Source organism: Geospiza fortis, unplaced genomic scaffold (assembly GCF_000277835.1).
Source record: "Geospiza fortis unplaced genomic scaffold, GeoFor_1.0 scaffold147, whole genome shotgun sequence".
Taxonomy (NCBI): Eukaryota; Metazoa; Chordata; class Aves; order Passeriformes; family Thraupidae; genus Geospiza; species Geospiza fortis.
Window position 1 is genome coordinate 818,713 of NW_005054372.1, and position 24,121 is coordinate 842,833.

Here is a 24,121-nt window from a genome sequence, read left to right on the forward strand (position 1 = left end):
AATGTCTTGGAAATATAACTGAAGATAGAGAATTCTATGAATTCTAGAAACTTCCTTCTGTTTTGAAGTTTTATGAGCAGTAGGAATATGGAGAACTAATTTGAGATTTAGTAATACTGTGTTGCTTCCATAGATGACAAACATATTTAGTCTTATGATGCACTGTAAATGTCCTTCAGAAGTTGTTCCCTGTGTTGAAGATTCAAGTGAACTTTTACCATTAATTCCAGCGCCTTAACAGGATATAACTAATTTTATTTTTAGAGTTCACTCTATATTTGGGGACTGCATCTGTGTGCTTTGAGTTAAAAAGTTTTCTCTTGGTCTGGCTGCTTTTGCTTTTTTCTCTTTTTCCAAGAGAAATTTTGACCAAATCAAATATTTGATTACACCTCAGTAAAATGTTATCACCTCACATTTTATGCTATTAGAAGTCATCTTTCCCATGGTGTCAGGGTATCATGGCTGTCTGATATTGCCTCTCTGGTAAGAAAAGGAGCCCACTTCACTGCCATCATTTAGCTATTTTTTTTTTCAATGGCATTTCTGTAGAGTCACATTCATGTTTGGTTTCTGACTGGTTGTTCTGCACCACTTGATCAGCTCTTAACTGACTTTTCTGTATTTCTTTTTATCAAGTGACCATGCAGCTGCCACAAGTCCTGTCTTGTAGCGTTTTTTAAATTTGCTCAGTGAAGCCTGTATCCTATGCAGACAGGCGCTCTTCTCCCAGTTGGGGAATTTAATGTGATGACTTCTTTCCTAATGACCAAAAGTACCTGCAATGATGCAGGGAGGTCGGTAGGAGAAACAACTGTAAAACTTAAACCCTCAAATTTTAAAGAAGATAGTCAGATTTATATTGGTATTTATTTGTAGGAAAAAGCATTTTCACAGTCCTGCCTTAAACCCTGCGTTGTTGATAACCTATGATACTCTCTTGATCAAAAATACATTATTCAGTATAACTGTCATACCTGAATTTGCAGTGATATTTTTGTCAACAAAGTAGAAATCAAAGCCCAGCTGCTACAGAAACTGTGGATCATTCACTTCATAGTGAATGCATGTTCATTAGTTTCTTGCTTCTTGGCTCAACAAAATCGTGAGGTTTTCTTGGTAGTGTTTGAAAAGTTAAAAAAGAAAGGAGATCCAAGAATGGTTCTCACTTATGTATTGTGGAACTATATCCAAAGCAGCCCATCAGCAAAGATAATTGATGGACCCTTCACTATAGTATGTTGTCTTACATGTTGGTAAAAAAAGAGATTAGCTCTTGCAAGCAACACAAATATTAATTGTTTAAGACGGTGTAAGATAGCTGTGCCATGCACAGACATAACTTAATGCACTGGTGGGCCATGTCTGTATGCTGTGATAAAGTTGAGAATAAGGAATCATCTGTATCAGTGCCTGAATTAATCGTATGCTAAATCTGAGGAAAGTCTTTGGAGTATCTTGAGTACAGGAGAGTTTTAAGTGTATGCAGCTGTACATCCAGATTGTGATTTCCTTACCAAACTTACATTACAATTACCTAGGAGGTCCTGGGATATTTCAACAAGTAATTGCTAGACAGTCATATGTGCTTTGTGACAAAGGATCTCCTTTTTTTATTTCCCTTTTTAATTATAATTTTTTTTTTACTGAAATGTTTTTGCCCAGGCAAAATATGTCTCTCCATATTAATGTGTGATTTTAATTTTTTTTTAAAGTCCTGGTCAACTTAATAGAAAGATAATATGGGCATAAGTTGTTTTTTGTCTTTTTGGTGGCTGTATAGATAACTGAAGCAATCGTTATTTTTTTGTGCTGAGAGTTTGTGATAGGAGGAATTATTTTTGTTATTTCTAGTGAAATAGTCTAGGAAAATAGATTCACACATGAAATCTGGGAAGATCAAATGTGCGATTTACATTTGGTGCAGACTTTAAAATTTGGAAGAAACAAGCATCCTGTGATATGTGTATGGGCATCAGAGTTTTCACAGATGATTTAATGTTATGTTTCTGTTCTGACCAGGCTGCTGGCTTCATTTCTTGATTAAACCCATTTCAGAATGGAAGAGTACTTATTCACCTGTCTGTCTTGCTTGTCTGATGGAGCTCAAATACTTTTTAGCCTCAAATAAGTAGGGAGGAAGGAAGAGGGTGGTAGTGACCCTCTCTTCTCCATTGGGCAGTGTTAATCATATTCAGTCCAGATGTACGAGACTGAAGTGTAAATTTTTTCCTCTGATGGCATTTGAATTTATCTCTCCCTCCCTAGCAGAGTTCTTGGGCATGATTCATGTGGTTTGTGTTGCAGCTGCTTTGCTCTGGTGAAATAAATATTCACTGGGGAAAAGGAAGGAGGGAGAGAAGTGGGTTTCTATTATTTATGGAATCGATAACTTAAGATACTTGTAGATATGGAGTATTGGCAAGGCTGCAAAGGTGGAAGTAGGAAAACTTGAGTATCAGCTCCTGTTCCCATTAATGCTCAGGTACCAGGCCTTATCCTGGGCTGTTTGCTGTGACAGTTTCGGGGCAGGCTTGAGTAGGCAGCTCCCAGTTAATGCACTGGCTGTTTTAAATGTCGTTCTCTGGCATTAAAAGTCTTCTCTTACAAAGTGTAGTGAATGCAGGTGGCTGACTTTGATGGTGAGGGCTCAGGTGTCAGGGCACCCAAACCAGTGAGAGCTGCTGGCCTTAAATATAGCCCTAGGGTTCTCAGGGGCTGATAGTTCATGCAGGATGAAATTTCTGATGTTACTTCGCACAGGCTCTGCAGTACCTTTTAGTGTGTCTAAGAAGTGGTATGAGTGATTTAAGAATATTTCATAGATGTCTTTTTTTTTCTTATTTTTTATAAACACATGTGGACATGGTAAACTCATTTTTTGGTGTTAGCGTTATCTCACTGGAGTAAAGGAAATCCAAATCCACAGTAGGAATTAAAATATGATGCTGATAGTTTCAGAAATTAATTAGGCAGATTTTTTTCACTTAATACTGTTTCAGATCCCCAGCTTAAAATTTTATCTTCCTAAGTAAATAATGATAATAGCAATAATATGCTTAGCTTAGTAGTGGGACTTTAAACTTTTTATCAAGTATGAATTTCTGGAGGCATGCTTTTGAGGATAAAAAGAATGTTGCTAATGGTGTAACCTAGTGGTCTTTGGCTCACTAACCTATTTTATGAAGTAATCTCATATTCTATAAGGTGATAGATTATGATGATGATTATTATTATTTAGGTAAATTTTTAAAAATGTCTGTAAAACATAACCCAGGTAGTTGTTTTTCCTCACTGATGAAGTAATACTGTTACAATGTTGTAATGTACAACAGGAGAAGTTTTGTTCTTGCATTTTGCTGTGTTAGAGTTCATGAAAGCTTTTGCGTTCCCTCAGAGTCAATTTATTTACTAAATCAGAAAAATATCATTTGTGTATTAAAAGTTACAAACTCTTATGTTCATTTATGTTGATGTGATTTGAGAGACCAGCAATTATAAAGTATTTTTCCAGCCTTAGATGAATCAAGGGGCATGAAGAACTTTGATGATTAAATAGTGTTAGCCTAGGTCACTGCTTTTGATCCTTTTGACTCTTTGGCTGATTAATTCCACATGTGGTACTTCAGGGTTTACACTTGTGCCTGCACTGGGGCCTTGCTGTAAATCCAGTATCTCTAGATTTTAATGGATTGCTGTGAATCTGAGATGTTGAGTATTTAATAGCAATCACTGTTTATCAAAAATATTATGAAGCTATTTAATGAAAAGAAATATTAACATAAGGAGTAAGAGTGCAAAAATCCAAGTGGAAAATACAAGTGAAAAATCATGTAAATAAATATAAAATCTTTCATTGAAGTGACTCAAATTATTAGCAAATAAAACACATTTCATATTGACTAAGTGTGTAAGTATTTGCAGAGTAGTATAGATCAGCTAGGTTTAACGAAACAGGCCAGTTGACAACAAAGTAGGTTTTCTATTGTTAAATCAATGAGTTTTCCTCAAATTCTGTTTTAGATGGCAATGAAAACAAAACAACGCATGCTAAAGGAAGACTGGGAATTTTTTAAACAGAGACGTTTTATTGAAGAGCAGGTAGGATTTTTTTTTCATACCCTTCTAAGTTATACTAATGCTGCACATGTATTTGTAAGATGCAAACATGAGTGTAGTATGTTGTGCTAGTTCTGTGCAATCTAATTCTGCAACTATGCCAGACATGAAATTTGCTCGGTTAAAATGCAGAGAAGTGAGATCCAAGAAGAGCAGGTAAAAGTCCGTAATCTCAGTTACTACAAGGTAAAACATAAACACTGTGGTCTTAGGACTGAATGCCAGGTGTTTAAAATCTTTGTACGAAAAAGCATGGAATTTTTGTTGCCTTAGAGTGGGATCTGTAGGAATCCATAAAGTTAGAGGGTTTCAGGTTTGTGGGAAAACAGACAGGCTTCAGTGCAGCAGGATCCAAAACAGCCAATACATTGAGTGTGGAGCTGTCTCAATGTACATGGTAGGGAATACTGTGCTCAAGAATTTAACAAATGCCTGTGTGTGTGTGCAGGAGTAGGAGCCTCAGTGTCAGGGCAGGTGATTCCACCTGTTGAGACCCCAGAGATAGCTCCTGCAGTTGCTTTTTGGGGAAAGGGCTGAGCAGAACTGTGTTCCTTTTTTTAAGCTGTAACCAGAGAGGGGCCAGTAGAAGTTTCTACCTTATTCTAAAACTGCTGTTTAAGACTCAGTACTCTCTTCTGCAGCCTAGAAGTGTTCAAGTGTGCATCATGCTTTCCATAAGAGTACAGTGGGCTTCGGCTAGAGTCAACTCTGGATGGAGAACGTCTCCGTTCCTGTACCAGTATGCAGAAAGAAACGCTAGTCATGAGCCAGAGAGAGCATGATAGTACATTTTAATAAACTTAAACTTAAGCTTAAATTGGCAATGTCTCAAAGCAGTCATCAGTAAGTACTTTTTCCTATAAGGAACATAAGCCTGTGTTAACCATGTATTCAGAACATCTGGTATACAGGTCTCCTCAGAGGACTTGAGGAAGAATCCTCTTTTTCCTTGATCCTAATTGGCCTTAAGTGAGCTGTAAGACCATGGCTGCTTGGGTAAGGATCAGGTCTGGGCATCTGCAGAAGTGGGAGCTTAGGCACATCCTTGTTTAACCTAAGGCTTGTAGGTACCTAATGAAATTAGGTGCTTTCAGGATTAGGCCTCTGCCAGGTGGAGATTATTTGGGTTGTGTTTTTTTACTAATGCAGTCAAGTCCTGTTTTGGGCAGCTACTCTTGACTCCATGCCATGGTAGCTAACAAATTAGTCCTAAATTCTTTTGATTTGCAAGTTAAGGGTCAGTTTGCTTTCCCCATTTGTCAGCAGTGTCCTTTTGTGCATATCATGAAACAAGACAAAAACTGCTCAAGTTCAGAATGCATCAACAGAAATACAGTGCAGGATGTACATATGAATGAGTCAGGGAGACAGACTTGTCCACTTTCCTATTTCACAGTAGAGACAGACTTTATTTGAGGAGTATTGATGCCAAATGTTTGTCATTTGTAACTTTGAACTTCCTTTTTGTGATCAAAATGCCACCTTCATGGAATTATTCTGAATTATTCTGCTTTTAAATAATTTTGCCCAAAGAACCCTTTTTCTTTGGGCAAGAAAGGGTTACATAGGTTATGTAACTTGTCATTATGTGCCATTGAGTTTTTAACGGGAAGACTTGCACTACTAAAACACTGCTTTTACCATTTACTTCAGCTTAATAACAAGAAAGCACTATCTGGGGAGAACAACTTCACAGACACAATGAGACACATGCTGTCATCACGTTTGAGCATGCCTGACTGTCCCAACTGTAATTATAGAAGAAGGTGAGCTGATGTTTTTAGTATGAAATCATAATAAATCATTACTTTCCTGTTCAAGGGGAAATGAAATACATTATTGGAACAAAGAATATGGTTACTTTAAATAGTTAAACAAGATCATAAAAATCTGTAATTTAATTTTTGAGCAGATGTACTTGTGATGACTGCAGCCTTTCACACATTTTAACATGTGGCATCATGGATTCTCCCATAACGGATGATATCCACATTAACCAGTTACCACTACAAATTGATTCTGCTCCGGATTATTTATCTGAGATCCGCCCACCCAGTATGTCTTCAGCAAGTTCAGGATCTGGATCCAGCTCACCTATCACAATTCAGCAACATCCCAGACTCATCCTCGCAGATAATGGTTCTGCACCAACTTTGTAAGTTCCTTTTTCTGTTTTAAATGTTTATAGTGAATTGGACTTAAGCAGGCAAATGACATTGGCAGGCTATCATTATGTAATGCTAGTTTTGCCTCAGAAAATTATTTAATAATGGTACTGTATTCAGCTGGCCACAACTCCAGCTGTATGTTGTGCAAACTTACATATATGAAAAAAGATGCTGTCACATTTCTGAAAATTTGTGAAGATACTGAATACCAGTATTCCTAGAAGTTTTTGTAGTGTGTGCTCTCCTGCTTTGCAATTACAGGGACATCAGATATTAGTCTACTTTAGAGCATTGTCTTGAAATGTCAGATTTTCCTAAACTGAGCAAGGGAACTGGCATTCCTTTCTTTGAAGGATCATCATTTCACATGAATCTCTTTAGTTCCAAAAAAAGCCTTTATTATATGGCTATTTGGATTGTTGAACCTGTGTTAATATGGCCTGCATCAATAATTTTTGTCCCTATCAGAAGTATCTGCCACCCAATTTTGTACACTCCAATCAGTTTTTATCAGATTTGAGACATTAGTCTAATGGTGAACTTCCACCCCTTCATGATTCCAAAGACTTAAAGCTGCTTGGTGGGCTGGCTTTTGTGCTCAGTATGGCTACAGCTAACCAGGAGTCTCCTCTGTTATGTGCTATTCTAAAGAAATACTTTAAAACTCCAACTTGAGTTACTTTCTTGGTGGGAACACTGAAATAATGAAATACGTGCTGTAGGTGCAGTCAGGGGAATTTGCCATAGCGTTCTGTGCTCATAGGCTGTGCTGAACGAGGACAGTGCAGATGGGTGGGGTGTTTCTGGTGACTGTCAGTCACTAAGTTCCATTTTCTCTAAGCGTTTATCTACTGCCACCAATGGTATAGTGTTCCATTACAGAGCTGTAGTTTCTGCACCCATTCAGAGAGCACTTTAAAACAGCTACATGTTCTTAAACGTGTACTTTGCCATTTCTTTAAACTCTCACTAATTTTGGAGCTGAAATGTCAAAAATTGTTCACTTTGTCTCTTCAGAAGGTAGATCAGTTCAATCCAAGTATTATTTACTGTAAGAAGCCTATTTTTAGGGAAATACCACTGCTCTTTGGGGAAGTGCCATTTTATGTCTCATACTATCTGCTGCGTTTTGTTTCTTCATTGCACATTTGAAATATGCCTAATGGTGCCATCATGTAATTAAATTTTGGCTGAGTATTTTATGGAATGCAACAAGATAAAAGTACACAGTTTAAGAGCTCTTTTAAGAGCTCTGGATTATTGTAGCAACGTGAACTAACTGATCTTTGCAACACTTCCCTGGAGTGAGTAATTAAATGTGCACATCGTTTTACTGTCTATCTGTTAGGCAAAAAAAATTCACTTAGTATTTTAGAGCAGATTTTGAAAAGCATGCAGATGTGGGGTTGTCTACAAACTAATGGCTATTGAGAAATTTAAGAGCTACTGTGATGTGTTCGGTGTTCCCTTTTTACTGGTGTGACATTTAATGTGTGGAAAAATTCAAATTTTATATTGTGGTTTTTCCACTTAGCAATTTGTATGAAGGAAGACATTGGCATAAAGCTTTTTTCATCAAATTGAAGACCATCAGTATCTTGGAATTACTAGTTCCATAGATTCTTGGCCAGAAAACAGTGTTTGAAAACGGTGTTCTCAAAACCAGTAGAGAATCTTATTTTCAGTTGAGTCTGTCATTCAGGCATGTGACTGCTACACTGAGCAGTATTGTGTGGCAGATTGTTTGTTTTGCTTGCTTGAAAAAGTAAATTCAAGTTGAAAAACTTGGAAGACCATCCGTTGATTCCTAATTGGAACATTTATACAAGGGATACCCTCAACTTTATTTCATCTTGATATTGTAGCTGCTTTCACTGTAACTGAGCATTGGGATTTATCTAAGCCTCTTGTCCCCTCAGTGGTAGTGATGATGATGATGTTGCACCATTATCAGCAAAATTTGCTGATATCTACCCTCTGAATAATTACGACGATGCAGAGGTTGTAGCCAACATGAACGGAATCCACAGCGAGCTGAACGGCGGCGGCGAAAACATGGCCCTGAAAGATGAGGTACAGCATTTACAGTGTCCTAGCTTGTTCTGCTTTTTGGATGTGCTCACTGGAGAAAGGCGTGTCCTTATTAATGTCCCCATGTTAATGAGTTAATGTTGTCCAGTCTCCTCAGGTGAGCAGTACTAGCAGCAGTTCCTCAGAAGCAGATGATGAAGAAGCAGATGGGGAGAGCAGTGGTGAACCACCAGGGACTCAAAAGGAGGAAATGTCTCTAGGAAAAAGGGCATTAAGGAAAGATGAAACAAAAATGGATAGTCCACCACCTTCTTACCCCAGCCAGCAGGTACAGTCATCTAAAAGTATCTTGTGGTAGATTAATTTCTGAAATGTGGCTGTTGAATGAGAAAACATTTACATCATAAATTAATTTTTAAATTAAAAATATTAAGTTGTCAGTAGGTAAGTATGACACCTAAAATAACTAATTGTTACATTGTCATGTCAAATAATCTTTTAGTCAAAACCTGAAATATGTCAGTTGTATTAAAATTTGCTTCAGGAAAAGGGGAAGAAGCCTGTTCCTACCTGTATGAATGAGAAACATAAGCTAACAAGCATTTCTGTTTGGAAGATCAGCCTGGTCTTTGCTAAATGTTAGTGTTACGTTATTTGAAATTAATTAGGGTGGGGGGTGGATGTTATGAGTACTTAGTTAACACATATTTCTTTCATATGCTATTTGAGGATTGCCTTTCCCTGTGTAAACCCTGTGTATTTAAATCAGTTGCATGGCTCAACAGCATGGGTCTTGGGATGTTTGGTTTGTTTGTTTTTAATGGTTTGAGGTTATGAAGCTCTTGACTGTAAGGTCATCAGACCACCTAGAGAATCATGCCTGGTCTATCTGCTCTGCAAGTAGCGGTGTTTGGTTTAACAACTGAGCACCAAAGCAAAGGATCCAATGGATTTGTCTCTATAACCACGAGGATTTCAATCTAAGTTACCCTGCAGCTACAGCACAGGCTCACTGCTTTGAGAGAGACTGTCACTTTTATTTGTTCTTATTGCATGAGAGGAGTGCATATTGGTGCACCTTTTCAGACCTCAGACAATCACCTCCCAGCAGATGTTATCCTCTGGTTAGGATGTTTTAAGACCTTCCACTGGAAGTATTAAGAGTATTAAACTAATTTTCTTTCAGCGAGTACATTGAGGGTTTATTCTATGTATTGCTGACCTATGCCTTAAAAATTACATGGGGTGAGACCTCTGTGAGACTAGTTTGAAACTGGTGAAGAGATTCAGTATGTGTTGTGGAAAATCAAATTAGATTATATAAGTCTGCTTGCCTTAGGGAAGCAAACTAAAATGCAAGATAAAAAGATGGATTAGCCTTTTTCTTTTCTTTGAGGAATAAGAGTATTTTCAGAATGATTCTGAGGAACTCTTAATGTCTTTTTTTAGTCTGATCTTCTAATCAGAGCTGCGTAGTGTAGTGTTGTATTTAAGTGATCAATTTCGCTTATACATGTCATGTGAATTTGAGATTTTTTGACATTACCTCTTGGTTTTGCTTATTTACTCAGTACCTCTATTTCTCTTGGATTCCTTTTCAGTACCCAATTCGTCAGAATTGGGGTTTGAGTCTCTTCAGTTTGTTTGAAATATTTTTTCCATTTTCATTTGTTAGTAGATTAGTGTTAATTTCTGGATAGTACTGGTTTTTTTTTTTATTATGAAGGTGGGTTTTTTTTGTTTTCTTTATACATGGAGTTAATTCAGTTGTTGTATTTGGTTTATGACATCTGTTATTTATTAAAATATACCTTGTGTTAAAGGGTGTAATGCCTTTAAATGATAATGATGAGTTACTTGTTTCTGAGAAGAAGAGATATTTAAGAAGAGCATCACCTGTCAGTTCTTCTCTAGAAAGCTAATCTTAATGTTACATCTTTGGAAAAATGTGAACTGCCGCATTGGTGGGAAAAGGAGGAATTGGGAAGTATTTTTGGTATTGCTTCTGGTAAAATTATCTACCAGTGAAATGTCAGGTGACAGTGCTGGAAAAAATAATGAGCTGAAAGGGAAATGGAGCTGCTCTTTCCTGAGCTGCTTTTTTTCTAAAGTCTGGAGTTCTTTTGAGACAACGGAGGCTGATGATACCTTTAGATCAGTACAAGTTTCTGAAGTGTGGATTTTTCATGGTTGGTGTGATTGTGAAATCATTAGGAGAAATGTCAGCCTCACACATTTACAGAGTAGTTGAGTTTGGAAGGGCCTTGTGCAGATAATCCAGACCAGCCTTCCTGGTCCAAGCAAGATCTAGAGAGAGTTGGTCAGCACAGTGTCCAGTTGGGTTTTGAGTACCACCATGAGTAGAGGCTCTAGAACTGCTGTAGCTGTTATGCTCCAGTGTTCAGCCACTCTCACATCACAAATGAGTGGTTTGAGTGGAATTTCCTGTTTTTCAGTCTGTGTCCATTTCCTCTGATCCTTTCATGGGATGCCACTGAGAGGAGCCTGGTGCTGTCCTCTCTATTCTTCCCTTCCCCACCCAGTCAGTGTGAATCTCCTCTTTGAGTCTGAACAGTCCTAGTGCTCTTAGTTCACTCCTTGACAGATGCTCCCATCTTTGTGGTCCTTCCCTGGTCTGACAGCAGGGTGTCCCTGTCCCTGTCTCTCATACTGGGGAGCCTGGGACTGAGCCTGGCACTGGTGTCATCAGTGCTGAGCAGAGTGGAGAGATTGCCTCCCTTGACATGTTGTTTGTGCTCTGCCTAATGCAACTGAGGACTGTTTTCAATTTGATCAGCTAATCAACTCTTACCACTACTTCCCACCTCTTTTTTACATATGCTTGGAAAATTGTGAAAAATATTAATCCAGTTAGACTTTTTCTTTTTATACTGGGGTGATTGCCTAGTAGTGATCAAATGCTGTCAAGGTTTGTATCAGTTGTATCAGTTTTGCTTGTTGTCACTCATAGTGGACATTAAATCTCTATATGGTATGAAATCTCTCAGTTTTTAGGGTATTCTTTTAAGAAAAAGATTCTTCACTAGTGCTTTTGTTTCACTATGAGACTTTTCTATTGGTACTAGAAAAAAATTATATGGATGCTCTGAAAATATTAATTGATGTATGCAAAATGAAATAATGCTACTGATTACTAAGATTTATTGTCTGTTGAGTAGATTGAATTTTTGATGGGTTTTGTTGGGGTTTTTTATAGGCTGACCAAGGTCCAAATGCTTGTGAATGTCACGTTTGCAAACAAGAAGCCTCAGGACTAACAGTCTCTGCACTCGCAACTGGACGCCTGCCTGCTGGGCACCAGTTTATGAATCCTGAAAAACCTGCACATCCTGCACTTCATCTTTACCCTCACATCCATGGACATATACCATTGCATACAATTCCTCATCTGCCTCGGCCACTTATCCATCCCACCTTGTACACTGCTTCTCCCTTCACACACAATAAGGTAAGCCTGACCAATGGGGATGGATGCATCCCCATCCCAGGAAAAATTCTGTACAGCTGTATAAACCAGCATGACTGAGTATCAGTGGAACAATGAAAAGTTGCTGCAAATTGTCGTTTGGTTCTCATATTCCTTTTGCAAGGAATGCTGAGGGCAGGGAGTGAGTTTGAGAACTGCTGGAAGGTTCATAGAGAATGGCTGATGGTATTTTTTCATCAGGAAGACTGATAATGTCTTCACTGTGATTAGAAAGCATGTTTAGTCAAATGACGCTTGCAAGGTGGAAGCCGTGATAGATCTTCAGTCAGTGTAAGAAAACTAATTAAGTCTTCATTTTATATGCATCAGAAAAATTTAGTATTCCATTTTGGCAGTAATATTCTGGGATTTGTTGTTAAAATTTTTGTGAATTCTTCTCTTTTTTTTTGGTTGGGATTTGTTGGGTTTTTTTGAGCAAACAGAGACACAGGAGTCTTATTTCATATTTGTAAGGGGTTTTTTGTCCTTCAAGAGAACTTGTGTTTCTGCAGGTTCTGCAAAATTCTTTTGACCTTAAACTCCTAAATAATAAACAAGAGAAAGGTGTGGAACAAGAATTGGGACCAAGTGACAGCTTTTCAGAAATATGAGTTAAACCCAAGCATTCCTCTTAATGGGGATGTTGTTTCACATATGTTTAAAGCAGCTGAACTGCGGGTGTTGCTGAGAGGGGCAAAAAAGCCTTTTTCATTAGGTACATCCTTGTCTTCTCCTGGTCTGATCCACTGGTCAAGGTTGCAAGGAGAGTAGAATAATCCACCAAGATGACTCTTGCTCTTTTTGTCCTTCTAACATCCACTTTGGGTTTTCCTGTCTTGGGTGTCCCTTCCTTACCTCTGTTCCGTACCTGCAATGTGCCAGCAACAGCCCATTGCTGTTCTTTGGAAACCATGTTAAGTATTTCTTTGCACCCATGTAGTTACATTTTCTTCAATGCAGGTTATTCTCCCTCCCACCTTCACCATTAGACAGATAGTGAAAATCCTTCTTAATAAAAAAGGGAGAATAGGTATTTAAGTAGTTTGTTTGGCCATGAGTTTCATGTCTGAAATGTCTTTGGACTCAACTGATATTTTTAATATCTTTATCTATAATATCTCTATCTACTTCTGCATAGCTTTTAATTTGCATCAAATCTATATAAAAAGAGAAGAAAACCTGCTTTTCCTTTTTAAAGGTGGCAATATTTGAATATAATGTTTATGTTGCATGAGGTCTCTGAGAGAAGGGTCACTTTAGAATGTGTGTAAACAATTTCAGCCAGAAGAAATGGGGTGAGCCCAAACAACTTGTCTCTATAAAATGAGAAAAAATGTGTGCTTCCTTTTTTTTTCCCCGCTTGGTTCTTAAAAGGAAAAGGTGTAAGTTAGGAACCACTTAATACTTGAAAATTAAAAGAAAGGAAGAAAATAATTTGCTTTTGGTTTATGTGTTTTATTTCTTTTTCTCTTGCCCTTATTTTCACTGCTGAAGTGTTTGTAATCCCTTTTTCACAATTGTCTTCTGTGGTAGTGATTGTCTTGTCAGAGAAGATTAGTTTGTTTAGGCAGCTCATGCTTTGAAAGGTAGTAATTCCTAGCAAGTTCTAAATTCATATAAATACTGGTTTTAATTATATATTGACACAACTATTTTTTTGAGATTTGGGTATTTTGTGTTCATCAGTTAGTTGATTCTAAAAGCAGTGCTTTGTGAGTGTAAAATATACACATGTACATACAATCTGTGTAATACATTATATGCATTATAATTATCAACAAACCAGCCTTTTTATCTTTCTGGGAAATAGTGTCTATTATGCTTTTGATAATGCTTTTCCCAATTAAAACACTATTCTTTGAATATTGCTGTTGGAGTGACTGTGCAAGCAAACAGAATATTAATGGGGAAAATACTCTGTTTTTGTTGTAGGCATTACCACCAGCTCCAGTTCAGAATCATACAAACAAGCATCAAGTATTCAATGCATCTCTCCAAGATCATATTTATCCAAGCTGTTTTGGGAGCACTCCAGATTGGAATAGCTCTAAATTTATAAGTCTTTGGGGTTCAGAGGTGATGAATGACAAGAACTGGAATCCTGCTACGTTTTTGCCTGACACAATTCCTGGTGAGGGTTTGTTGCTCCTTCACACTGACTAGTTAAAAGCCTTATGTTTTATGTTTCTTTTCAGGAATGGTGGGTTTTATCACCATGGTTTTATAAGATGGGATTCTGGCAGATTTGCTGCCACTTCTACTCCAGTTGGGCAGAAAATTGGGAAATAAATTCTTATGTACTGGGGAGAAGATGCTAAAGGGAAACAAATAGCATGCTGGTTTTCACCTATGGTCATTGTAGAGTTATGTTTGTCTTCAGAAGTTTAGTATTGTAAAGGAAAACTTAAATAACTTCTAGGCTTCTTCACAAAAGCCTGCCTTATTTCTACAGGGTAGTAAGAGCACTGGTGACAAGGCACTCTGTCCTACTTCTTATAATGCACCCAGATAACCACATTGTCATTGAGAAAAAGGCATAAATCAAGAAAAAGATTAATTTAAGCCAAGAAGCATTTGGAAATCCTAATGGTTAAAGTGAAAGAGAATAAAAGGAAAATTAGAGAGAGAGAGAAATCTTTCCATTCACATCCTAGCAAATACTAAAAAGCCTTTATTTTATTTGTCTTGTATAAAAAAGGAGGCTTGGGGGTTTTGTGTGTTGGCTTTCTTTTTCAGACTCATCTGCTGCTAAGTTGTTCAAGCTACTACAGTGATACTTAAAAAGAAAGGCATTAAAAACATCCAGAAAAACTTCCCCAGTAGGACAGCTCATCCATTTACAAATGTAGTTGTGGGTAGCTATTCCAACAGATGGTTGGTGGCAGACTCATCTGGAAGGTCTATCACAAAGGTGTTTCTGTTAACTGGAATTTCAAATAAATAAATAAATGGTTTATAATTTTGTATTGATGGATATGGATGTGTTGTTTCATCTTACAATTTTGTTGTGGCCTACCTGGATTTCAGATAGTGGATATTATATATTTAGTATGTTAAAATGTTGTCCAATTAAAATTTTTCAATTATAAATGGATGAAGATATCTGTAACACATTTGCTGCTTGTTAACACATTTAGTAACATTCTTAGAATTCTGTCTTCAGGGTTTGTGATTCTGCTCTGATACTTCCCAGCACATTTTGTTACAGCTACGTTATCTGGGAGAATGGAGGGGGGAAGGAGGATTCCCTTCACTAATCCTACTAAGCTAGCATTAACAATATATCCTATGTCTGCATCTGAATTATTGAATGTGTAATTTAAATCCTGTAAAGACACTTCAGTAATGATGTGATTCTTAATTACTGTGTGTTTCAATTGAAGGGAGTGATATATTAGCACCAGCACTCTCAGAAATAAGACCCGAAGCACTTCCTACTACATCTAGCAATGAAACAACAGCAGTTACTGACAGCAAAGAGAAAAAAAATGCTGCAAAGAAGAAATGTCTGTACAATTTCCAGGATGCCTTTATGGAAGCTAATAAAGTTGTCATGGCAACGTCTTCTGCCACTTCTTCTGTCTCCTGCACAGCAACTACAGTGCAGTCAAGCAGCAACCAGTTCAAAGTATCATCCAAGAGACCTTCATCAATAGGTATGGATTTGTAACTCACACAGCTTCAGTAACTGGCTCAAGTACATGTAGCTAACTATAAGGATTTATATGAAAAGTATTTAATGTAGTGATATCATGCATCTTGATGATTTTTGTTAATTACTGTTACTATTCTTGTAGTAGTCTCTGTACTTCTGGATTGAAGAACTTTGTGAAAGACCTTGATGTTAGGGTTTGAAATTGGTAATAGAAATTAGTTGAAATACTGCTGATTTTTATAGAAGCTGAGAATATACAGTACTCTATATAATTTTATGGATAGTTTATGGGGACTTACTAATTATTTTTAACTGTAGGTGGTTTCTTTTTTTCCACCAATTTAGGTGAAGTGTTCCACAATATTAATAAAGAGGACCATAGACATTCTGCACCAGTTGCACCACGAAATAGTCCTACCAGTTTAGCATCCCTTCCTTCACTGTCTCCTGCTGCACTGTCTCCAGCCTCCACACCACATCTTCCAAATCTTGCTGCTCCTTCTTTCCCCAAAACTGCTGCAACAGCCCCTGGATTTGTGGATCCTCATTCAGGTCTTTGTCCTACTACAGTTGCACCTCCTACTTCAACCACAGACAGCTCTGTAAGTGCCCCACCAAGCGTCTGCAGGTAGGTTTGTTGTTATTCTTGCCATTCTTTTTTATTCAATAGAAGGGAAATGAAAGTACAGATACTTCTCCTTTGCCACTGGTTGTAGTGTGAAAGCTGTGTTTGTGTTCAGCAAATGAAACCAAATGCAGACACTTAGTATCTAACTTGGTGTGAGACTTCACAAATATGATTTCCATTGCCAAGTCCAGTTACTGAATTTAGAGGCTTGAAAACAAATGTTTACTAACTTTTGGAAATACTGCCTGGCATATACAATTCAAACTGTCCTTTCTTACTCTAATTACTGGTTAATGATTGCTGCTGCTGAGACACAAACCTCTTGTATAACCTAGCTGTTTTCTGTCATTTTGGTATTACATGGCAAGCAGCAATGGAAAGCTGTGAAGACTTACTCTTACTCTGTAATTTAGCTCAAAATAGAGGTCATACATGGTCTTGAAACCTGCCATGTAGTGACACTTTTTCCTGACTACACTTAAGGCTTCTTAGATATCAGTCCTACCATTTACACAGTGGTTTTAGTGTGGAGGAATGTTGTGATTTCTGAAGGTTTTCAAAGGTCTTGGAGGTGGGAAGGACTTTGGTGGAGCTGTCTCCTGGTAATGTTATGTATGTGACAGGCTGACAATGGTGGCAGCCCTTTGATGTCTGCCACCAGTCTGAAGGGTGAAGGCATAACAGAAAAGCAGTTGAGTCATTGCTCTAAGCTCTCTGACCTGTGGGGCTGTGATCATGGATGGTATCAATGTAGTCTCCTGGCTGCTGTAAGTTTTTGGAAGATGGTGTGAGATTTAGGTAGAGTTTGGTAAATGCTTCTAAAAATGTCCTTTTTTCTGTTACCAACTGGTTTTATTGATGATGTCTCAAGATAAGTAACTGTTCTTTCATACTTGAGAAATTATTACAATTTTGTAAAGAATTTTTCTTATGTAGTTCAGGGACATAATTGAATATGGACACAATAGAAATCCAACTTTTTATAATTGTTTCCAGGTGCTAACATGGTATTTTTTGTTTGGGGGGGGGGGAAAAAAATGAACTGAGAGAGACCCAGAAGCAATGATTGCATTCTGGGGAGGGGCAGTGAGGTTAGAAAGAAGATTTATACATACTCTGTAGATAAGGCAGAATATGGCCTGTTTTCACCTTTCTAACATAAGAACAAAGAAATACTAATGACAGACAAGAGAGGGAATTTTTTTAATACTGCTTTCTTTTGAAGCAAAATCACCTCTGTTTTAGAAGACCTGGGAAGTAGAAATGTTGTGTGCAGTTACACAGAGCTCTGGGGCAATCAAATGCCATGTACCTGGTTATTGAAGAGATGTGCCTGTATTTCCCCTTCAAAATCAAGTTGCAGACAGGGTAATGGAAACTTCTAGGTTTTAGCTGACCTTGGATTTTTTATTTAAGTCAAGAGCTTGAAAACATGCCTAAAACCAGGAGATTTGCAACTGCATTTAAAACCTTCTTGATGTCACAAGTGGTGAGAGGGGCAGCAGTTTCAAAACTATTCCATTTTAAAAAGCTAGAGTCACTACTTCTGCAATACTTTACCTGTTTAAAGCCAGGAAGAACTGTTCCAAAACTCACTCTCTAGGCTGCTTGTTCAGGGCATCACTAATTTTGTTTTTTATAGATCACTTTCCTGTGTATCATTTTATCCTACTGCTTGGTTTTGAATGTCTCCATTTGCAAGTTAGTGGATGAAAGCTTTAGGATGGCTGATATGCCAGTTTGAGAACCATTGTTCCTGTTAGAGACAGGAACATGTATATTCATTTTTTAATAATGATATTATTGTTATTATTATACCTTATTTATTTTCATTAGGGTTTTATAAGCTTTTTTTTTAATTTGACATAGTGATCCTGATTGTGAGGGCCATCGCTGTGAGAGCAGTAACACGTACGATCATCAGCAGTATGATGGGGAGGAGAGCCAGGATGAAGATAGCTGCTCAGAGCATAGCTCCAGTACCTCAACTTCCACAAATCAGAAGGAAGGAAAATACTGTGACTGCTGTTACTGTGAGTTCTTCGGCCATGGAGGAGTAAGTTTTTGTATTTTAAATTGCTTTTGTTTGCTTTCTTGCCACTTACTCATCATAAGGCTGCGTGTGATTTATCAGACTGCGTCTTAGGGGATGGCATTGGAACTCACTCAAGAGGTTGTAAAAGGAGTTGAAAAGTAATTTTCCTCTTTGAAATGAAGGATTGAAGTAAACCTTTCCAGTTCAAAGCATTTAAGAGCAATAAAAATGACTAAAAGATTTAGGAAGCAACTGACTTGGATAATAGATGCCACGTTTGACTGAAACTGCAAACAAGGGCATTGAGCCATTTAAATAACTTTACAAAATTCATTTGCTTCTCTTTAGTACTGTAGTTACAATGAATGTGATGAGGTTGGGTAAAAGTACCCTTTATATAGGATATTAGTTTAAGTCTTTACAGCAATTTATGAGCTAGTCTGCTCTCTGTAAAAATAGCAATCCTCAAAGTATTCCCTTTATTCCAATTCTTAAAAAAGGAGGAAAAACAAGAGAAGAAACTCTAGATTCTTAGCTGAAATATAACACATTTTTTTCTTAACTTGTAAATCTGTGTATGGCCTGTTTTAATAATCAGTTTACTGATACAAGTTGAGTCACTGGCATTTTTCCTATTTAAGGTAAAAGCTCAGTTTATTTGCCATGTATTTGATCAGGTCAGTTTCATCTTAGTTCTTCAAGTGAATTAAAAGCCCCTGCCCTGCTAGCTTCAAGGGGCCAGGGAAGGCATCCTATTTCTCCTTGAATGTTCCCACCATGTCCATGCTTGATTTGTGTTTGATGCTTACCTGACTGCACGGTAAGTTAGTCATTTTGCTGAAGTGGCAGAATGTGACAGGATTTTGTTTTGCTGGTTTAGTCAGTTGAACTGGTGCAGCCATGAACAGATGGGCACCAGGTCTGGTACAGGAGCAGAGAGGATAAGGCATCAGGAGGGGAGAGACAGGAACAGTGGATGGAAATACAGATACGGAACATGATGCAAGGATTCCACTTTCAGCAGTGTTGAGTTATTGATGGGACTCTGCTGGAGCGGGGGCTGGCAGGCTTCAGTGCAGGATAAGCAGCCCTTCACAAGTACAGCCCAGAGGCCTGTGTAACCAAACCTCTGAAACAGATTTCACAGGAAATAAAAACAGAGCAAACATCTGCTCCTTTGAAATTTTCAAATACAGCTTACCAATCACAAGAGAGTATGGAAATAAAAGTCACACTATTTTTTCCTGCTTTTAAAGGTTATTTATTTGTCTTCTTACTCATACCATCCCCTCCTCAAGATCAGCTGTTCTTTCAGTTGGAAAATGTAGTTCAGAAGCCAGCACCAAGTCTGGCAGGTCTGTTGCACTTTAAATACACTTTAGGTTCATGTACAAACAATGAGCTTGATAGAGGTTTGGACCTCCTGTGTTATTTGAAGGGAGAGTATTTTGATATTTCAAAATCCCCAAAGCATAAGTCAGTGAAATTTTTCTATTTAGTCACTAAATTTTTGTTGTGCGTCCTTCAGCCTCCAGCTGCACCAACCAGTAGAAATTATGCAGAGATGCGAGAAAAGCTTCGTTTACGTTTAACAAAAAGGAAAGAGGAGCAGCCAAAGAAACCCGATCAGATCTCTGAAAGGGAAAGTGTTGTTGACCATCGAAAGGTGGAGGACTTGCTACAGTTTATAAACAGCTCTGAAACCAAACCTGTGAGCAGTTCTCGCGCAGCCAAGCGAGCCAGGCATAAGCAGAGAAAGGTAAGACATGAAAGTATGTTTATCCTACACCTCACACTTTTGAATCTGTGCACTCCCCTCAAGGATGCCACTGTATACTGATTTATCCTAATGCTGTAATTGTGGTTTTTGGTACACTGCCAGTTTTTACACAGCTGCCTTACCTGTTCAGGGGCTACCTGAGGAGTTATGTATTAGACTGGGAGCATTCCTGAAAATGCCATTGTCACGTGTTTTGGTGCAAGTCAGCTTTATATTGGAATTTCCCACACTTCTAAAGGTTATTTCTGAGTATCAGAAATGTTATAAATTTTATTGTTTGTAGCACTGACATTTAAAAGTGAGGGAAATAAAAAGTCAGTGTCTGTACTAGGATAATGGTTTTGATAAAGTATCTCTGCAGGAAGCCAGGAAACATAGGTCAGTGCTTTTATGAGAGAGGAAGAGTTGCATTTGGTATTTTTAGAATAATTGCACTGAGCACCTTGCTGTCCTGATTGACAGAGGTTAAGTGCTGTGCCACGTGATGACACAAAGGGTTATCCTGAGCTGGAGTGGAAAGCTGCAGAGAGCGGGCAGGGAAGAAAAAATTACAGGTTGCTTTCAAATGAAAATTGGCAAAAAAGATTTCTAAAAATCTCCAATGTGTAATAGTGAAATTATTTTTTTGGAAACAGTATTTGCTGAGGATAATATAGAGGAAATATGAAAAAGGAATAACAGAGGAAATACCTTTTTTTTAAGTTGGAACAGGCAGGAAACCTTTTCTTAGAGCAATTCAAGTATCAGCCATAAGTATAAAGTTCAGTGTAATTGGTAAAATTGTAAAAGCACGATGTAATTTGTTGCTGAATGTTTTTGATTTCTGGTAAGCGTGTTATGTGATCACACTGTAAATATTTTCTTGTTTGTGGATTTTCTTCTGGCACTACTTCTGCATTCTTTAAATGCTTCCATGGGTTTGGAAGATCTAATGTTCACAAGTTAAATTCTTTATGTTCATGTTGTAGCACTATTCAGCATCTTGAGGGTTTAGTGGATTATTTATAAATAAAATAAACTTTGCAAAATTTGCAATGCAAAATTCACTTTGCTCATACAGAGCAGTTTGAGTGTAAGAAGTGGAAAATTCCCATAGGGTCATTCTCATGAGCAATTCCCATTTTTTGAATGACTTCTGTAACTGAAAAAGTAATGGCATACAGGCATCTCTAAATGTGCAAGAAAATAAATGCTCGTGGTTGTTCTCATTGTATGACTTTGTTTCATTTTGTTAATGATGCAAGATCAGTGCTGCCCAGCAAAGTTTCAGGCATTGGCAGTAATGGCTGGCAAAGTCCCTTATGTCTGTGTTTTAGTTAATGAACTAATGGCTGACAATGGAAATCTACCATCCTTAGGATTTTTGACAACTTCTAATGTAACTATTGTTTGCTTAGTATTTTGGTGCTAGTAGAATGTTTTTAATGATTTTTTTCCCTAACGTTCCTGATCTCTGAAAGAGAGCAACTCTGCTACCATAGCAAGAGAACAGGTAAATGATACAACCTGATGCAAGCTTGAATTACCTGAGAAACACACACAGTCTTTGAGAAGGAAGCTGAATGTTTTGTGGCTGTAGAAAACTTTGATGTGAAGTTAGGCGTAGAAACAGGGAAGAAAGGATCAACAGCTGGTATTAACAATGGTCAAATGAGTTACAGAAACATAGAAAATGTGAATAGAGAAAGGATTGTAATATATTTTAAAGGGCAGCCTTTGTACACCTATTTGCTTGCTCTGCAGAGTTATAGATTTAAGTACATTCATAGGTTCACATCCAAGGATTTATAACATTCATAAAGCAAAGTAGTAATAATCCCTAAAACTCTTAATTTCCTTAATATTTGTCGCTTTCAATAAACCTATTGTTACTTTGCAGCTTGAAGAAAAAGCTCGACTTGAAGCTGAAGCCAGGGAGAGGGAGCATCACCAGCTGCTTGAGGAGCAGAGGCGGCGTGAGGAAGAGGAGGAGGAGAGACTGAAACAGGAATTACAGCGGCTCCAAGAGCTTCAGCAGTTGCGGGCTGTGAAGAAAAAGAAGAAAGAGAGAACAAGTAAGGACTGTGCAAAGGCAGAGCTGCTCACTAGGAACTGCCAGGCAGTGAAGGAGGCTGTCCCAAACAGCCCAGAAGACATTCAGAATGGTACCCTTGAGCAATCAGAAAAGATAGAAACCTCAGCTGGTTCACTGTCCCGACATGTGAATCACACAGACCAGAGGCCAGTTCTAGAGACAGGCTGTGAACTGTCCAACCCTGTCAACACTAGAGACTCAAAGCTGCTTTATCAGAAGGAGGGCACTGTAAAGCAGCATGAGCCCCTCTCTTTTCTGCTTGATATTATGCATCAACATAAAGAAGGAAACAGCAAACAGAAACTAAAACAGATGAACAAACAGTGTGTTGAACAAGTGAAAAAGTCTGTTGAATCCCCCAAAGCAGCTGAGATTCAGACTAAAACCAGAAACCAAATAGAATCCAAAGCAAAAGCAGCAGAGCTCCCAACACTTGCAGAACCTAAAAAAGATGAGAAGAAATTAAACAATAACAACAAAAAGCAGATGAACCATGTAAAGGAAGAGAAAGCACCTGTAACAAGTGAATCACCATCACCAAGTGAGCAGCAGCAAAATAATAAGTTAATACTTGCAGATTCTCCTCAACCAAAAGGCAAGAACAAGAAAAACAAGAAGAAAAAAGGGGACAAAGTCAACAATTCCATTGGTAAGTGTGTAAGAAAGTTGAAGAACTTGGCTTATGTTCTGTTCTTACCATTTAATTCCAGACGTCCGACGTACTTATCTTCAGGCATCCCTGCCAATGTCAATCAGAAAAACTGAAAAACTGGTGTCAGGAAAAGTCAAGTCATTGGAATTGCAGCAATTAAGAGATGGATAGTGTTTTACTAAAGAAGTGTAGGATGCTTTTAAAAACAAATGAATAAGCATATGCTCTAGGTTTTATAGGGAGTTTTGTCAGTTAGGCTTTCCAGGAGACTGACTTTCTTTTCTTGCCTAAAATAAATATGTTGTTTTATTTGATTGTATGTTGAAATCCATTATTTTGTGTTTTTTAAAAGCAAGATTGTTTCTCATACAGCACTAAGAGCATAGTATGAAGTTGGTCTTACTCTTTAGGCAAGGGAAATAAGGGGATTCTTCAGTCAAAGAATGGTCATTCATGTATGGTCATTCAAGTATGCTTTTTTTTCAGTGGAAATGATTCCTTTTTTATATTAATTACATCAACAAGTAAATACATGAATAGAGAAACTAATTTACTATTTTTTATTTGCCAGAGTGAAAAGCTGTAGTGGGATGTTAATTAGTTGACAAAGTTGAGTGTGTTCTCCATATCAGCTCATTCTAGTCAACAGAATTATTTTTATTTCTCAGAAATAATAAAACTGTAGAGGATTGAGTTAAGTCAAGCAAGTTGCACTTGAACAATTTTATTTACAACTTATTTTTTTGTTTGCCTGAACACATCCAACAGCTAATACCAGAGCTGAGTAACACAGTTCTGGCCCATTGGCTTTGTTAGCGCCATAGTCAAACTGCTGTTCTCAGGCACCTCTTTATTTCTGCGTATCCTGGATCCCTACTGGGACTACCAGCTGAGATGGCAGCTGTGTGGTGTGGACATCTCTCTGCTTGGAGCACCCAGTCATTCCCCTGGGATCACCTGGCAGCTGAGTGGTAACACTGCATAAATTCAGTGTACACCAGTTCTTGCTGCTCTTCTGACTGGTGAGCACAGCAAGACAGTTGACCTTCATGCCTTGGCAGTCTCTGCCGGTGTTTCAGAATACTTACTTTTGTCAAGCTTTGTTACAAAAATGTAAAGCTAGTTCCTGGTTGCAGGAAGTGCTAGGGTTTTTTTAGTGATTTTTTGTTTGGACTGGGTCAGCCCACTATCTCTGTTTTTAAATCTGATGCCTAATATTTCCATTCTATGTCAGCCAAGCAACAATACAGTATGGAACCATTTTCTCTGACACCTCAGTTCTTGTGCATACTGTGTTGTGGTATATTTGGGCTTTGGCTCTTTTAATTTACAAAGAAGAATTTACTCCAGTGATTGGAGCAAGACAGAGCTCCAGAACTGGGATCAGAAGGAGAAGACTGGAGACATTTGAAAGAGAAAATACGGAAGAGGGTGTTTACTGTAGGAGAATGCTGCAGGTACCTTCCTGCATTTTATCCTCCTCCTTGCCTCC

General features: G+C 37.9%; 1 protein-coding gene across 3 annotated transcripts in view; it reads left to right on the plus strand.

Moving 5' to 3' along the window:
* Positions 1–24,121, plus strand: part of LOC102035133 (protein FAM193A) — a 40,705-nt gene that overhangs the window by 11,412 nt on the left and 5,172 nt on the right. The window contains exons 6-18 of one of the 3 annotated variants that reach the window (XM_031060077.1): positions 4,024–4,101; positions 5,773–5,885; positions 6,032–6,274; positions 8,207–8,360; positions 8,467–8,646; positions 11,536–11,787; positions 13,738–13,771; positions 13,892–13,936; positions 15,189–15,461; positions 15,806–16,088; positions 17,958–18,144; positions 19,652–19,882; positions 21,783–22,626. In XM_031060077.1, coding sequence (XP_030915937.1) covers positions 4,024–4,101; positions 5,773–5,885; positions 6,032–6,274; positions 8,207–8,360; positions 8,467–8,646; positions 11,536–11,787; positions 13,738–13,771; positions 13,892–13,936; positions 15,189–15,461; positions 15,806–16,088; positions 17,958–18,144; positions 19,652–19,882; positions 21,783–22,626 — 2,917 coding nt within the window. Of the gene's footprint in view, positions 1–4,023; positions 4,102–5,772; positions 5,886–6,031; positions 6,275–8,206; positions 8,361–8,466; positions 8,647–11,535; positions 11,788–13,737; positions 13,937–15,188; positions 15,462–15,805; positions 16,089–17,957; positions 18,145–19,651; positions 19,883–21,782; positions 22,627–24,121 lie in introns of all 3 variants that reach the window. The other 2 variants (XM_005424721.3, XM_031060076.1) reach the window with 2 other exon arrangements.